This window comes from Daktulosphaira vitifoliae, unplaced genomic scaffold (assembly GCF_025091365.1).
Source record: "Daktulosphaira vitifoliae isolate Bord-2020 unplaced genomic scaffold, ASM2509136v1 Scaffold_2, whole genome shotgun sequence".
In the NCBI taxonomy this organism is placed as follows: domain Eukaryota; kingdom Metazoa; phylum Arthropoda; class Insecta; order Hemiptera; family Phylloxeridae; genus Daktulosphaira; species Daktulosphaira vitifoliae.
Window position 1 is genome coordinate 34,865,428 of NW_026099573.1, and position 16,037 is coordinate 34,881,464.

The window sequence follows — 16,037 nt, forward strand, 5'->3', positions numbered from 1 at the left end:
ATTTTTTCCAGAATTTTAAGACCTTCATTCTTTTCAAAAACTTTTTGTAATTTTAAAAGTACTGCTTTTCCTTGAGTTCCTTTTAATGATTGAAATTTTGATTTTACTTCTTGAATTACAGAAAGTGAATCACCCAATGGAAGGTTTTTCGTTTGTAATTTCACAATGGCCATTGTAATAACTTGAAAATTACTTTTGATATAAGTCAAGTTGTTTTCCAATCCTGGTTTCAGTATGCATAATTTAACTTTTTTAATACAATCTGCATCATTTTCGTCTACATTTATTACGCTACATATTATTTGGAAATTTTCACAGTAATAAATTGCGGCTTCGAGCCATGTCCCCCAACGCGTTAAGATAGGTTCTGGTGGTAATCTAATTGCTGGAGCTATCTATTTAAACAATGCAATACGGTATGGGGCTTTACGAAAAATTTTTTTCATATTTGATATAAGCTCGTCAACAAGATTAAATTGTCCACGAATTTCTTCAGCTATCCGATGAAGTGCGTGTGCACTGCATGTGGTGTGTATCATTTTGGTGTATAAATTTTTAAGAACTGAACCGGCCTTCACGATATAAGGAGCTGTGTCGGATAAGAATAGTAAGACGTTGTTGTACATAATATCTCCAGGCCATAAAATGGTCATTGATTTATTAAAAACTTCACAAATGGTATTATGATGTGTTTTTTCTAACTCTTCCGAGTGCAGAAGAAATGAATGACCAACACAATCTGGCTTAAGAATGCCAACAATAACATTTGCCACACATCGTCCTTGTACATCACATGTTTCATCAACTGACACCCAAATTTGATTTTTTCCAATTTCAACTCTAAATTTTATTCATTACTTGGTTGTAGATGTCGTCAATATATCCTTTTCGTAAGGAAGCTTCAAATGGAATACTTTTACCCGTATATTTTTCTAAAAATGAACGAAATATATTATTTGAAAGTTTATTAAACGGTATGTTCGCGGCCACCATTGCTTCGCATAAATCCTTATTAAAATCTGATTTGGTAGATTGATTGGTTAAAAGTTGTTGTGATTTCCTTTGAACTTGATCTTTTTGGCGTTTGGCACTTTTAATGTGTTTTTTAGTTCGAATGTGTTGGCTTACGTTAAACTTTTTTTCAAAATTAATCTTTATTTCACAAACTTTGCAAAATAATACAAACCCATTAGTAGATAATATTTCAGATCCAAATTCAGACACATAGTTTCTCAAACGCGCACTAGTGGATTGTTTTACTTTCCCCATTTTTACTATATTATGTTTATGAAAAAATGTAACGCGATAATAAGCACGCAAGTGAATTCACGGCAACGGATAAACGTTGCGGACTGAACAAATAATCGAAATTATTACCTAAATAACTATTATCGCCTTATCGGCGCTAGCCGTCCGAACTATATTTACCGGGAATACCTTTAGTTTCAAAGAACATTTTATAAATACGTTATATTATATAATTGTCGTATCGCCCGTATCGTAACAAATCTTATATGTAGCGATACAAACAATATGGGCCTTCATACTTTTTAAAAATGAAGATATTTTTCCAACACGAAAATTAAAAGGGATTGTGACTTGTATATTGCAAATAGTACATAAGACTGCATTATTATTTCTTTTTTTGATTGGTTAACATTTGTAAATTTGAAAATTTTAATAATTTTCCAAAATATGCAAAATAAGCACATTCAAATTTTCGATTTTGTATAACGGTATTGAGAAATGAATTTATTCCGCACTCTACTACATTTTACAATAAATAAAAAAAATATGCAAATGCTAGAAGTCCCGAACCCTGGTTATAAGTTTTAAACAATTTGTTTAAAGGAAATGTTGTTACCGATTGGCCAATAAAATATTTAATCAATGTGATTAATCAATTGTACAATTAGGTAAGAAATTATGTTACATATTATATTCAATTCATATTACTATTATTGTTTATCTAATTAGTTATTAATTATTATACTGTGCAATAGTTGAATAGGACCTATTTATTTATATATTGAATCCCTTCCCTTTCGTAAAATTCATGATTTTCAATATTTAATTTTTTGAATTTATTCTACACGAAAATAAAATATTCTATAACATTGTAAGCAAATAATTTTAATGTCATAATTTTTTCAGATATTATGTATTTTAGATAATTTTAAAAAATATAATAAAATGTGTTGTATTTTTGAGTGTAATATAGAATAATCTTTTTAAATATTTCAATAGGGTAAAATAGAGAAAGCTGCTCCCCCGCCTCACACACTCACCATTCTACTAGTATTGATAGAGGAAGTGTTGTGGGGAGTAACTAATGGAATGAGAGGGGGAACGATAAAATCCATCGTAAACTAACATTTTTTAAGAATTTTATCTTCGACTACCTAATGCTTAGGTAAGCATGTTTCCAACATTAAAGGTATTATTATATTATAATACTCATATACGCCTCCTTTATCACATTTTTAGCGCGTTTCTTATCACATACAAATTGATACCTCCCCCCACTTATTAAAAAAACCGTTATAGTTATGGGATAGTGTAATAAGGGTTTATTATTGAAGTAATTTGATAACAAATATCTATTTAATATCAACATTTTAATTAGTGATTCAGTCAGTATCACTCTTAATATCATTCCAGTCAATAGTTGTTATATATACGTTTTCATTCTAATATAAAAACTGTAATTCCTTTGATTTTTTACTTATAATAATTTAACCTTGCAGTCAACTTCTCCCTTTTCAAATATTTGTGTATTCCTCCTCTCCAATTATTTTAAGTTGGTATAAAACACATTCTTTCGTGGAAAATTCATCATATTATAATTTCGTCTTCTTATTTGTGCATAATTAGTGAAGTATAACAGAGTGATATTCAAATTGAACATGATAAACATGACATCAAGGTTTAGTGGTGAGGCGGGTTGGGTTGGATCTCCCTATTTTACCCTTCGTATTTCCTTATAATTTATTCTACAATATAATTTAATTCTATATATATATATTGACACAGCAACAGCGTTGTTACACGTTTGACACCCCGCGGTCGTGTCAGCTCCTTCTCAGCCACCGCACCAAGTTTTATTTATGTTTACATAAAACCTAATTATATAATTAAACTAATTATAACCAAATACATTAAAATACAAAGTTAATATGTTAGTTTTTAAAAATAAAAAATTATTGTAATTATATTAAATAAAACAACTGAAACTCGAGTATGAGAAAATATATAGTTGAAATTGATTTTATTAATATACAATTTACTAGTCACAACAATAAACGATACACATTGACTTGACTACTCGGTGACACGAAATTATAAATTTATATGGACAATCCTGTCGTATTTAAAAAAAGATAACCAGTTTTAAATGCTGTTTAACAATGTCATATTATATCAAGAAAATGTTACAAAAGTCATTATTAGTAATATGATCAAAATGGAATCTATTTTCATGCAGAGTAAATACATAAAATAAAAATTTATTGTTGAAAATTACGTGGTTTGTGGATTTTTCATAATACATGCAAACTTTGTAAATTCTATAAGTAGTTTAAAAATTTCAAACATTTCTGAACTATAGCCGCACACGCATTATGTGATTTTACATGAAATGACCCTTCTATCATATTTATTAAATAATTTAAGTTTGCACGAAGAAAGAAAACGAAATATAGAAGCAAAAATAGCATCAAAGGCTCATTTCCAAAAAATTTTAAATGATCATTTAAAAGAAAAACAGTGTTTAACTGTTAATAACGTAAAAATTCATAACAAAACACCGTTGTCGGATTCTATTATAGGGACAAACAAAATTCGACCTTGGAGCACTTCAAAATTAAAAAAAATGTAAGTAAATCTGTTCTCCTCTATTATAAATTTTATAATGAGAGAATTGTTTATTTATCAAAAATCCTATGTAACTACCATTTTACAAAATTTTCGGTATGCTTTTCAAAAGCACTTTCATTGTTAAACAGGAGTGACTCTTATTTTAATTTTACTTAATTTTAATTTTAAAAGTGTATAAACATATAATTATATATACGTAATATAAATATACATATATACATATATACATTTGTATTATTACAATTATTTGTGTTTCTTTTATCTTGTTTTAACTATCGCTTGTTTGATGTTCACCCCGTATTATCGAATAAGCGTTAGATGCTAAAAAATAATACTCATCTATTTATATGCAAATATAGCTTCAATACAAGCTGAGAAAGTATTAATTTTAATATGATGTGTTTTTAATTTTTATATTTGTCACACTTTTTTTCAGTTTTCACCAGACCGAATTTTTTTAACAACATGTCAAAAGATCACAAATCCATTTATTCATTATTAAAATTAAATTATTTTCTGAAAAGATTTGTATCAAGCCCTTCAATTTATATACACGTTTGCCATAAAAGTATCAACTACATTACAAATTTTTATAATTTAACCGTAAAAATTTCGATACTAAATTATTAAGTATCAATTTCATACAATATTTAATTGCTATAATATATATTTATTCACATATTTTACTTATAAATCATAGAAGGACTAATTAGGAATAATGAAAAAAGTAGGAGTTGATGTTGCTTTTGGAATAATCCACCAATCTCTTAAAATTAAAGACTATTTACAAATTTGCATCCAAATTATTTGATAGTGATTTTCACTGCCATATATCATCTCTTAGATACACATCAATATGCTGTCGAGAAATTATGTTATGATTATTTATGCTATCGTTGTGCTACATCGAGTTGTTGTCGGTCTTCTATCTATGTCTGCAGTGTCGCCGCCATTTTAGCGCTTTTCAGCTATAAGCTCTATGGCGCTTACGAACCAATAGTTTTGTATTCGTTTTGTTGTAAAAGAAAAATATCATCTTTGCGATTATCGCACCACTCTTGTGCATTCAGTATATCGCCGTTGGGTCTATACATTTTGAGAGATACATCACAGTTAGTCAATAGTTATTCCATAGGTATATATTTTTATAATTGAATATTTCAAAGAAAACTGTTGCACAGTGGGTCGCATAACAGTATAGACGTGGCATAATTGAGACAATTATTGGTGATATCTGACAGTGCTTAAAATCACTATTATAAGAAAGGCTTCGATATTAATCTGTAGATAATATTTAATTTTAAGATATTAGTGAATTATTACAAAAGCAAAATTTCCTCATTTATATCCTGATTAAGTTTTATGATATATAAGTGTAATATATGAATTGTTCAAATTCGACAGACATTTGCACAGAGAAAATTGTCAGGGCAAATTGTTATTTGTAATTTATAATACGTAATATAAGCTACTATTGAACATATGTTCATAGAACATAATATTTCCGGAACATTTTTATAGGTAACCTTTTTTTGCAAAAATTACTTTTTGTTACTTATTGGTAAAGGTTTTATGGTTAAGGTTTTACATTTTTATAGGTAACCTTTTTTTGCAAAAATTACTTTTTGTTACTTATTGGTAAAGGTTTTATTTTGAAAAAAATATACCAAATAATGAAAAAATTAGAAAACTATTAATTGAATCAAATTTTTTGGAACATTTTCAAAAGTTAAATTGAAAAAGTTAAAGTTCTGTGCAATAGATGCTATTTTAAATCACCTTGGAGACAGGTGTCAATAGTCAGATTTTTAGAAAAATATGCTTAAATATAGGATAATACCTACCCTATTTGTAAACAAAATTATTTTTTGATTTATATATTTTTCAAAAATTCATGATAATTTTAAGTAAAGTATTTTTAAAAATGTCGAAATTAACAAATTTACATAACAATTTTTTGGTGGGAATTGCCGTCATTCACTGAGAACGACGAAAAAAGTTTCAATTTTTATGGTTAATTCTTACATAACTATACACGATTTCTAATTTTATGATGTAACGTCGCATTAAAATTAAAATAATGAGAGTTAACAAGATTCAAAACATTTATTTGTGAATAATTAAAATATAAGTACTATTCAATCTCATAGTTAGTTTTATTCATAGCAGAAATCTCGAAATAGCGAATTATCAATTGACTCAACGTGATGAACGTTATCAAAAAGAACATGATCTAAAACAGAATGATGTAAATAATGAAATTTGCTGGCTAAATCAACTTAAATACGAGTACGTTAATATATTATATTTTGGTCCAAAAAATTAACATTAATAAAAATTTTAAGAGATGAAAAACTTCAAGCAGAAATGTTACGTAAAAAGTTAAATAAAAAAAATATGTTTTTTGAAGATTTAAACAAGTGGTTAAAAGAAAATAAAGCTAAGCGAGATAAAAACAAAATCCCAGGAGCTTATGTAAGTTAACAAAAATTTATTTAGAAATGATTGATACATGAATCAGTCATCAATATTGCAGAGTCGACAATTCGCCTCGCATCGATGCGTGGATACCGGTTTTCGATTTTATGACGATAGGCTATGCAGATTTTCCGTCTTCTCTGCCACAAACAATAGCTTTTAGAGAGGCAGGATCGTATTTAGGATGTATAGGCCCTTGGCTAGCCTATGGCGCGGGCTCTACCATGGTCATAGAAATATATTTAATATATTAATAACCGGTTGCCTTTTTTTTTTTGCACACCCTTTCCATTAAAAGAGTGCTACTGTAAATAAATTTTTTTAATTAAAATTAATAAATTATTGATAATTCATAATCAGAAAGGTAAGTAGTAAAAGATGAAGTTAGTAAAAAGTAAACAAAAAATCAGTATTTTATACATGTAACTATATTTACATGATTTAAGTAACATAAAATGAACTTTTTAAGAAAATTCTCTAGTGTCCAATTGGTTTTCTTTTAGCTTTAATGGTACTGAAATCTTTTATTATGTCATCATATTTAAGTTGTCTTAAAATATCACTTTCTATGCTCATTAGAGCTAAAATATTTAGCCTCTCATCCAGCATGGAAGTCCGAAGCCGATTTTTTATCAGTTTCAACTTTGAGAATGACCTTTCTCCACTACTGTTCGTGACCATTAATGAGAGGTACATTCTTAGAGCAACCTCAATGTTGGGGAAACAATTGCTGACTTTTTTATCCAAAAGAATATAACACATCCACTTTTCCTTGTTAATAAATTCTTTTTTTTGATCTTTTGGAAACTCCCGATAAAAAGCTTTAAACTGAATCAATTAATTTCCAAATTGGTCGCCTTACTCATTGTCATATATTTTTATTAAATTATCTGCTGCTAAAATTAATTCCTCATTATCAAGTTTATATAACTTGTTGAGAAACCCAAAACGAGTATCAACAAGTTTATATGCTTCAAGCCTCATCCGCAATGAATATTCAAACTGATCAATGACTGGAAGGATACTTTGGGTTAAAAACTTGTGTGATGGGGTCAACTCAACGGTTGGTGCTTGAACACAGAAATAGGTGCCAAACGCACATATACTTTACGCTTGCGCTGTGTTTCACCCTCGTTCTCATTACAAATATCTAAAGCAGCTAATTTTACTTTATATTCTTCAAAACTATCCCGTTTCGTGCTGATAAAACTTTTAACCAATACCAGTGCTAAGACTGCTGTATTAACATCTAGTCTGGGATTTTGTAAACTTTCACTTGTTTTATTTAGTTGTCCTAAGATATTGTTCCAAAAAACAGTGAAGAGTTCCGTTTCCCTCTTGGACATTTTTTATGTAAACTTAATGCAGTAATACGTGATTTTCTAGGTTCTTCTTTGTTCTCTGAAATTTCAAAAAGCACTCTTTTTATTTCTTTGTAGTCTTGAATGAGAGCTTTTGTAGCGTCTACTCGGCATGACCATCGTGTTGTTGTTATTATTTTTGGTACAAGAATAGGTTTGTCAGTGATTGCCTTTTTTAGACTTAATTTTAAACTTTATACCTATGAGTTGTGGCTGTAAAGTATACATAAAATTCTTCTAAAAAGTCAAAAAAACTTATAGCACTCTGCAGCAGCCTGAACAACAAGGTTGAGTGAGTGCGCAGCACAAGGCACTCATATGGCTAAATGATTTTCTGTTTGTACTAATGTTTGAAGATTATTGTACTTTCCGCTCATTGAAGAAGCATTGTCATAAGACTGTCCTCGGCAATTTTCAATATCTATGTCATTATTTTTTAAAAATCAATCAAGCTTCGAAACATATCTTAAGCATTGTGACCCTGATTAGTCATGAATGTAACAAATCTTTCAATTGAGTTATGGTTTTCTAAATATTTAAAGATCAAAGTTAGCTGATCAACGTGATCTTCGTCTGTAGTTGAGTCTAACGATATGGAATAGTATTTTTACTGCTTGATTCGAGAGATAACTTCATTAAAAACTTTTTTTTAATAAGTTGCACAATTTCCTCGCAAATAGTCGATGATAAGTAGTTAGTGTTACCGCTTCCACAGCTCCCATTGTTTTTTATATGTTTGTCTAAAAAGTCGTCGTACTCTGCTATAAGCTCCAGTATCCCTAGGTAATTTCCATTTCTCGGTGACCCAAATACTTGTTTTTCACCCCTAAATGCCAAGCCTCTTTCACTAATGAATACGATCACACTAATCAACCTTTTGAGAATTTCTTGCCAGTATATTGCTTCACTTTCGGCTTGTTGTACTAACTCTTGATCAACACAGCCTTTTTCTTTAGATCGTACTGCAAAATGAGTTGTAGCATTCAAGTGGTTTTTAGAAGTTTCATGCTCAACCAGACGTGCTGCAGCATTTTTCCAATCACAATAACCACCATGGGTAAACTGTGAACGTGTTTTAGAAAAAAGTTTGCATACAAAGCAATATACATGTCCATCACTAGGAGAAAAACTAGCCATGGACGTTTTATAATTTCACCGTTCCGTGTTTTCCGTTGAAAAAAGCTTGTTTGACATTTTCTAGCATAATTTATGTCACTTTGCTTGAAAGATTTACAATCAAATAGGTCACCGTTACAATTTTTAAATGTCGTAGATCCCATTTTTATACAGTATTCTACATTATCTTGCGTCAAAGACTCCGGCCATATCCCAATATCATTTTTCAAGTTATCATGTTTACCGAAAGAAGGTTCAAAAGAATCCGCTGATACTGGAAGAATTATTTCAGGTACTTCTTCTACAATATTTTCAGATTCTGCAACCTAAAAAAATATGTATCTTGTTTATATCTTAAACAAGTAAAATTTAAAAAAATTATAAAACGGCAAAAATTATTATTTACTTTTAATTTTGTCAAATCAATGTTTTTTAAATTTAATCAAAATAATTTAAAATTGTAGATAATATCTTTAAAAAAAACTACTGAAAATTATTTTTGTAGTTATAATTGGTTTTTATTTTTCAGAGTTCTGGAATCTAATAAAAATTAATCAGGGGTTCCCTACGAAAAGTGTTTTTAAATATTTGTATAATTTGAAAAAAATTGTTGTGATTCTTTNGCATACAAAGCAATATACATGTCCATCACTAGGAGAAAAACTAGCCATGGACGTTTTATAATTTCACCGTTCCGTGTTTTCCGTTGAAAAAAGCTTGTTTGACATTTTCTAGCATAATTTATGTCACTTTGCTTGAAAGATTTACAATCAAATAGGTCACCGTTACAATTTTTAAATGTCGTAGATAAAGTAAGGAACATTATAGTTATTAGAAAGTGTAATATTGTTAATTATTCCTAATAAACAGGAACCTGACCACTGACTCAGCGGTCAGTGTACAATCGATGAACGTTACATTATATTTATTATTTTGACTCTTCTTGAAACACACCTAGTTTACCACAGTAACATTTTTGAAAACTATTTGTTTATTTGTCACAAAAATTGTGCAAAAGTGTTGGAAAAATTGTTTTTAACTTAAAATAATTTGAATGCTTGCGTTTAAGTCGCAATATAATTAAGAAATTATGTTTTATTATTTCTAATGTGTTTACCACATTGCTGTCATCAATTATTTGGGAATGACTCTTGCAGGTAATATAGTCAGTCATACTACGCGAATTAGCTAATAATTCTGCTTCTTTTTTTTCCTTTTCATTAGCGATTTTTCTTTTGGCATTCCCACTTTTAAATACCTTTTTTGTTTTATGACGATTGCTTTGTATTTTATGGCGATCCATATTTTAAGAAAACTTACAAAAGCGTCAAACTTCAACAAGTATTTTATTAATCAAAGTCTTACTTATCAATTGTCATACTATATGTTAATATTGTTCATGACGTATGCTCCTCAAAACAGAAATATATTTATAATTTTGGAATTTCATGTGCCAATATATATAATATCTGATATCAATACTTCGCGGGCTGACGGGCGACAACAATGGCAATCCTGTGACGTACCGCTCGGAAATTATATTTTGTTGAAGGTCGAGCGGGGTTTTTTCATAGTCCTAACTTAACTAAATATTGTTGCTATGTGGTAATAATAGCTATACTATTTGCGATACTAATGGTGTTATTGTTATCAAATGAATCAACTAAAATGTTCACTTAACATTAGTTTATAAACATTTTTTAGTTTTAGTCACCTGTCAAATATGTTTATCATCTCGGATCACTGAGATTTTATGTTCTAATGACTTTGTAACTGATCTAGGATTTATTCTTAGTAGTGATCTTGATCCTAGACACCACATTGAGAATATTTGTTATAAGGCCTTTAAAACTCTGGGGGTTGTGTTAAGATTATGTAGGGATTTTTGGTTAGGTCTATCATACAAGGTGCTTTATTATGTACTTGTTCGCTCTATTGTTGAGTATGGTGCCGTAATTTGGCATCCGCATGACCTCAATGACTCTCTTAGACTTGAAAGGGTTCAGCGTAAATTTATGAGATATGCTTGTTAAAATCACTATCATTAGAAACGCTTGGAAAAAAATTTGTGGATAGTGTTTAATTTTAAAAATTGGTTGTATATTTTAAATGTAAAAAGGACTCCTATTTAATAGAATTAAGAAAATAAATGCAAAAAAAGTAATTTTGACGACCTCGTACTTCGAACGTGATAGACTGTAGTGTAACTAACTCGACAACTATACATCACACATGTCTGCTAGTTTTTCCTCATTTAGAGGAGGCAAAATATTAAAAATAAGTTAAAATTTATATTCAATGTAAAATTCATGTAACTTTTATAAAAATCGATGGCCTCATTACTACAATAAACCCTTATTTTAAAGTAAACAAAAAAAAATTCGAACACAAAATTAGCATGTTTTTTAACTACGGGCTGCTATTTAAACATAGAAGATAGGTTTTCGGGAAAAATTTATTTTTTAACTTATAGGACGTAACATAAATTTTAGTTTAACATGTTTAATAGACGCAGTTTTCGGAAATTTTTTTTTGAAAAAGTGAAATTTCTTTATAAAGGGTCCGAAAAAAACAATTTTTTATAAAATAATTTTGAATCTGTATAAAAAAATTCGTGCAAGTGGGCAATAAAGGAATTAAGTAAAATTAAAACTATATTAAAAATATTATTAATAAAAAAAACTAAAAAATATTAAACTCAAAGTCACAAAAAATTAATGAAAAGTCGTGGATACGTAATAAATAAAGGCATATCTTATTAATGTTCAGCAGTAAATTTCCTACAGACACAGTTTGTCAAAATTTGATTTTTTTTTTCATGATATCAAACATTGAAATATGTATTAAGAAAAGGACAGAAGAAAACTTTTTATTCATAAAAATGTTCATAGAAAATGTTACATACCTATAACTACTATTTAGTGTGAAAGAATTCGTTTTTTTGTGGTGGTGTGCACTGGATGTGATCAGTTGATTCAACAAACAGAGTACTGACCACTGGACCGGCTGATTTGTATACTAATTAATATGATGACTAGGGTCATACTAAATACCTATTGCACATATGACCAACTAATGTTACGATGATAAATTTAACTTGTACTGACACGGTCCCACGTCGCTTCGTGATACACATTATCAGGCAACTCGTATCTCCTTTATCAGCCATCGCCCTACTATAAATATTTGACTGACCTACACTGCGTACCATACGCCACGGTGCAAAGTTCAACAAATGCCACACAGCCGACGTTGACCCGCCATAAACGATACGTTGAGACTTCTTCCCGCTGTCAAAGTGACGACATCGAGAATGTAAACCACTGGCTCTGAATGTGCCGCATGACCGGACTTGTTGAACTGATCCGCACCCGCACACGCCATCAACGCTGGTAACTTTTGATGCCGAGGATCATGCAGGACAGCGTGTCGCCGACGCCACTGAAAGTGCCTCTAAATTATGCGAATATTATTATTAACTATGTTCGTTTTTTTGGTTTGTTTCTTTTTTTTAAATAACCTGTTGTTGCTCATTAATAAATAGCCCACAGGTCTTTAACTTCAAAACCAGTGTCAACTACTTTTTTGCGACGTAAGTCGTATCGGTATTAATTTTTGTAACATTACAATGTATAAACTATCAGGATTCGGATTTATATTTCACGATGGAAGATATTTATCAGTTTCCAATAGAAAAACAAATAAGATTAAATATTTTTAGTGCTTACATCTTTCTGATCTAGTCGAGTTCGTCAGGGAGGAAGTAGTACCTTTGAATAATAGATGATTAGTAAGCGACTATTTTATCGAACTACACGTTTCCATTTTGTGACGTTGTGATAATACTCTTTGGTGCTTAAAGCTTTCTGAGTTTGTTATTTTGTAGTTTTAATCCACTGTTGTCTATATATCAACGTATAATCTCTGCGGTTGAACTAATATTAATATTGTTATTAACTACTTTTAGACTGCTTCTAACTCACCCAAAAGAATCAATTTCCCGAACCGAATCCTCACAATATTCACTGATCAACAGGTGTCTGAATATCTTTAACTATCAGTATTTGATAAAAGATTCTATCGTTAACTAGTATCATCTGCCTTCATTAACCACATCCGCCATTTTCAAGTCGATTATTAACTACTAGATAATACTCCATTTTTAGGGGTTTCTCATAATGTACTCAGAAATAAACTATTTGGGGTATGGCATTTCAGATTATATTATCCATTGCCAGGTAATGCTTTAATAATTATGTTAAATACCTGTATTTACCAAGCTAACTTATTTTTTCAAAATTTAAATATATATTTTATTTCACTTTTTATTAAAAATGAGCTAATTATTTTCTTTTTTTTATAGCCTATGACATTCCCTTTAATCAGAACATTAAAACGTTGTCGTCAGTGTAAAAAGAAGTTGGGATATCTAGCCGAAAAAATCAGCGACTTATCTTGATCAATGCTATTAAATATTGTGACTGGACATTAAATTTTTTTTCTCTTAATAATATAACATTGTTTTCATACTTTTTTCTTATAATAAGAATATTAAGTATTAGTGAAATAATTATTACTAGTACTCTTATTGGGTATAACCTATTGTATAAATATTAACCTTTAATATTTTTATCACTGCGAGTATTTATTGTTTTTTTTTTCAATTAAAACATCTATTAAACCGTTTTATATACCTTGAATATACATTAATGGATTCAAAAATTACCATTAAGATAACTTTATGATACATATCACCTAATAGCATTAGTATTTGTATTACCAAGTAATTATCAACTCTGTAATAACAAATAAAAGTAAAATGAGAATTAAAAAGAAAGTTAAAATATTGGTAATGGTTTATATTTTTATAAATACAATTCATTTATAATTAATTATACTTAATTAGTAGCTAAAGTTTTGTGTTAGAGACAATTGTTGTTTGTCAGTGTCGTAAACATTTTTTTTATCTGTGTTAATAGTTTACTATTATATTATATATTACTATTACTAGTTTACTAAGATGTTATAGTTATATTTTAATGGTGTTTTGTTTATTTTAAATTTCAAAATACTCTAACGACATGTATTACTGACTGTAAGCGCACTACATTAACCGACAGACTAGTTGAACATTTAAGTTTAATTGTTTGAGCGAAGTCAATGCTGAGTGAACTTTTAAAAGTAGAACCAATATGTGGTACTGATGCAATTACCAAATTTATTTTGTATGTTCTTAGTGGACTGTATAGAGGGTAAATTTAAATGACAACAGCTAGAAGTTAACTAAAGATATGATTTTTAATTCTATGCTTACAAGTAAATAATTTTCTTATTGACAACAACNCTTACAAGTAAATAATTTTCTTTTTGACAACAACTAGGTAAATAACTACATTTATGACAACAAGGTTACTTTATGATTACAAGTGAAATAGTTGATACGTACACTAGAAACAACATGCATTTACAAAATGATTACTAAACTATTGTTTCAACCCAATCATACAATCAAAAATCAAGTAGATTAATAGACTTATAAACTAGTAACAAATTACAATCTGATATTGAGTTCTCAAGCATACATGTGACAATATATTAAATATACCTAACATGTTTAAAAGTGTGCATTACAACTAAATTTTTTAATATAATGTAATGTGTGTATATGGGGCCGCCTCTCCCCATATACTTTATTTTAGCGCTATTTATATATTTTAGCGCCTCATTTACTTGTTATCGCATTATGTGTATGTAATGCTTATCAATGAAGCTATTTGATAAAACGTATTTTAGCGCCTCATTTTATATTTTGATAACATATTTTACCGCCTCATTTTAACATTACTTAAATTACCATTTCTCTCGATAATTTTCGAGATCAGTGCCTCCTCCCTCTTCTATGACATAAGTTTATTGTCATGACGTGAGAATAAATACACTGATTTTCGAGTAATTTCAGTATATTTCTTTTGTTTGTCAACTGTTAAGTTATAGTTAAAACTTAAGTGCAAAAATTGTTTTACAATTAGAGTTAAACATACTTCAAAAACAACCAATAGTAAAAAAAAGTAAGTTTTTCAAAATTTTAATTTTAGTTGTGCTGAACAAACGTATACTGTTATTGATATGATAACTTTTGGTAATANGTAAGTTTTTCAAAATTTTAATTTTAGTTGTGCTGAACAAACGTATACTGTTATTGATATGATAACTTTTGCTAATGTTAATAACGTTTAATGTTAGTTTTTAAAGATTTTTCAAATTTATTATAAAACAACTAAAATATATTTTCTTATAAATGACATTTTTATTTTTATTATGATAATTAAATGATACTAATAACTATTTACATTAGCCTATTACTGTGATTTTTGTTATAATTAAATCAATGATTTTTAGATGAGTGTAGTTAATAAAGAATGGTTAAATGGTATGCAAAATAAACGTAGGAAGTGTGTATCTGATCTTAAAGTTGGTGTTCAATATAAGGTTTTGGGTCTATTCGTCGTAAAATCGAAATATTCCACTCAAACACCGGTAGCTGAAGTGAAACTAGATGACGAACCCTCTTTTCAAGTTTATCTACCGTCTAGGTTTCAATTTACTCGAGAAGATTTGGCAAAAGGATTTGACGAAAATCTGAAGCTTGTTTCTAACGGACGAGAAGATCAAACTTCGAGTTATGATATAAAGTTTATGCNAAACTTCGAGTTACGATATAAAGTTTATGTAAATGAATATTGTATACTTTAAAATGATAATAATAAAGTATGGATTTATAAAAAAATATTACATGTTGTTGAATAATCAATAAAACTGTAACTATGATTGAATGCGTTATTTTAAAACTATACTTGATAAATAATGAAAGAAATATTAATAAACAATGGTAAAAATTAAATTAAAAAAAACTAAAATTTGATACAGCTCGTTCCTAACACAATATATGTACAATATTTGAAGTATGATATAAAGTCTATGTAAATGAATATTATACACTTTAAAAACGATAAGTTGATAGTAGGGTAATATTGGGGTTTCTGGTTCCCCCCCGCCTCACCCCCTCACCCACCCACCTGAATTGTGGAGGGGCGTGTCATAGTGGGCGTGGTTTCGCGATGGTGGGGGTAATGGAGGATTGGATTTATGAGGGTGGGGGTAAGGAGAAGGCGTGTTCTTATCATAGATAGTGTAATGAAGGCGTGG

General features: G+C 29.2%; 1 protein-coding gene across 1 annotated transcript in view; it reads left to right on the forward strand.

Moving 5' to 3' along the window:
- The window catches only part of LOC126898184 (uncharacterized), a 34,983-nt gene extending 21,614 nt beyond the window's left edge, over positions 1 to 13,369 (forward strand). The window contains exons 9-12 of the mRNA XM_050672124.1: positions 3,673 to 3,873; positions 6,043 to 6,165; positions 6,222 to 6,351; positions 13,195 to 13,369. Coding sequence (XP_050528081.1) covers positions 3,673 to 3,873; positions 6,043 to 6,165; positions 6,222 to 6,351; positions 13,195 to 13,290 — 550 coding nt within the window. The 3' untranslated portion in view covers positions 13,291 to 13,369. The remainder of the gene's footprint in view (positions 1 to 3,672; positions 3,874 to 6,042; positions 6,166 to 6,221; positions 6,352 to 13,194) is intronic.
- Positions 13,370 to 16,037: the final 2,668 nt, after the last annotated feature.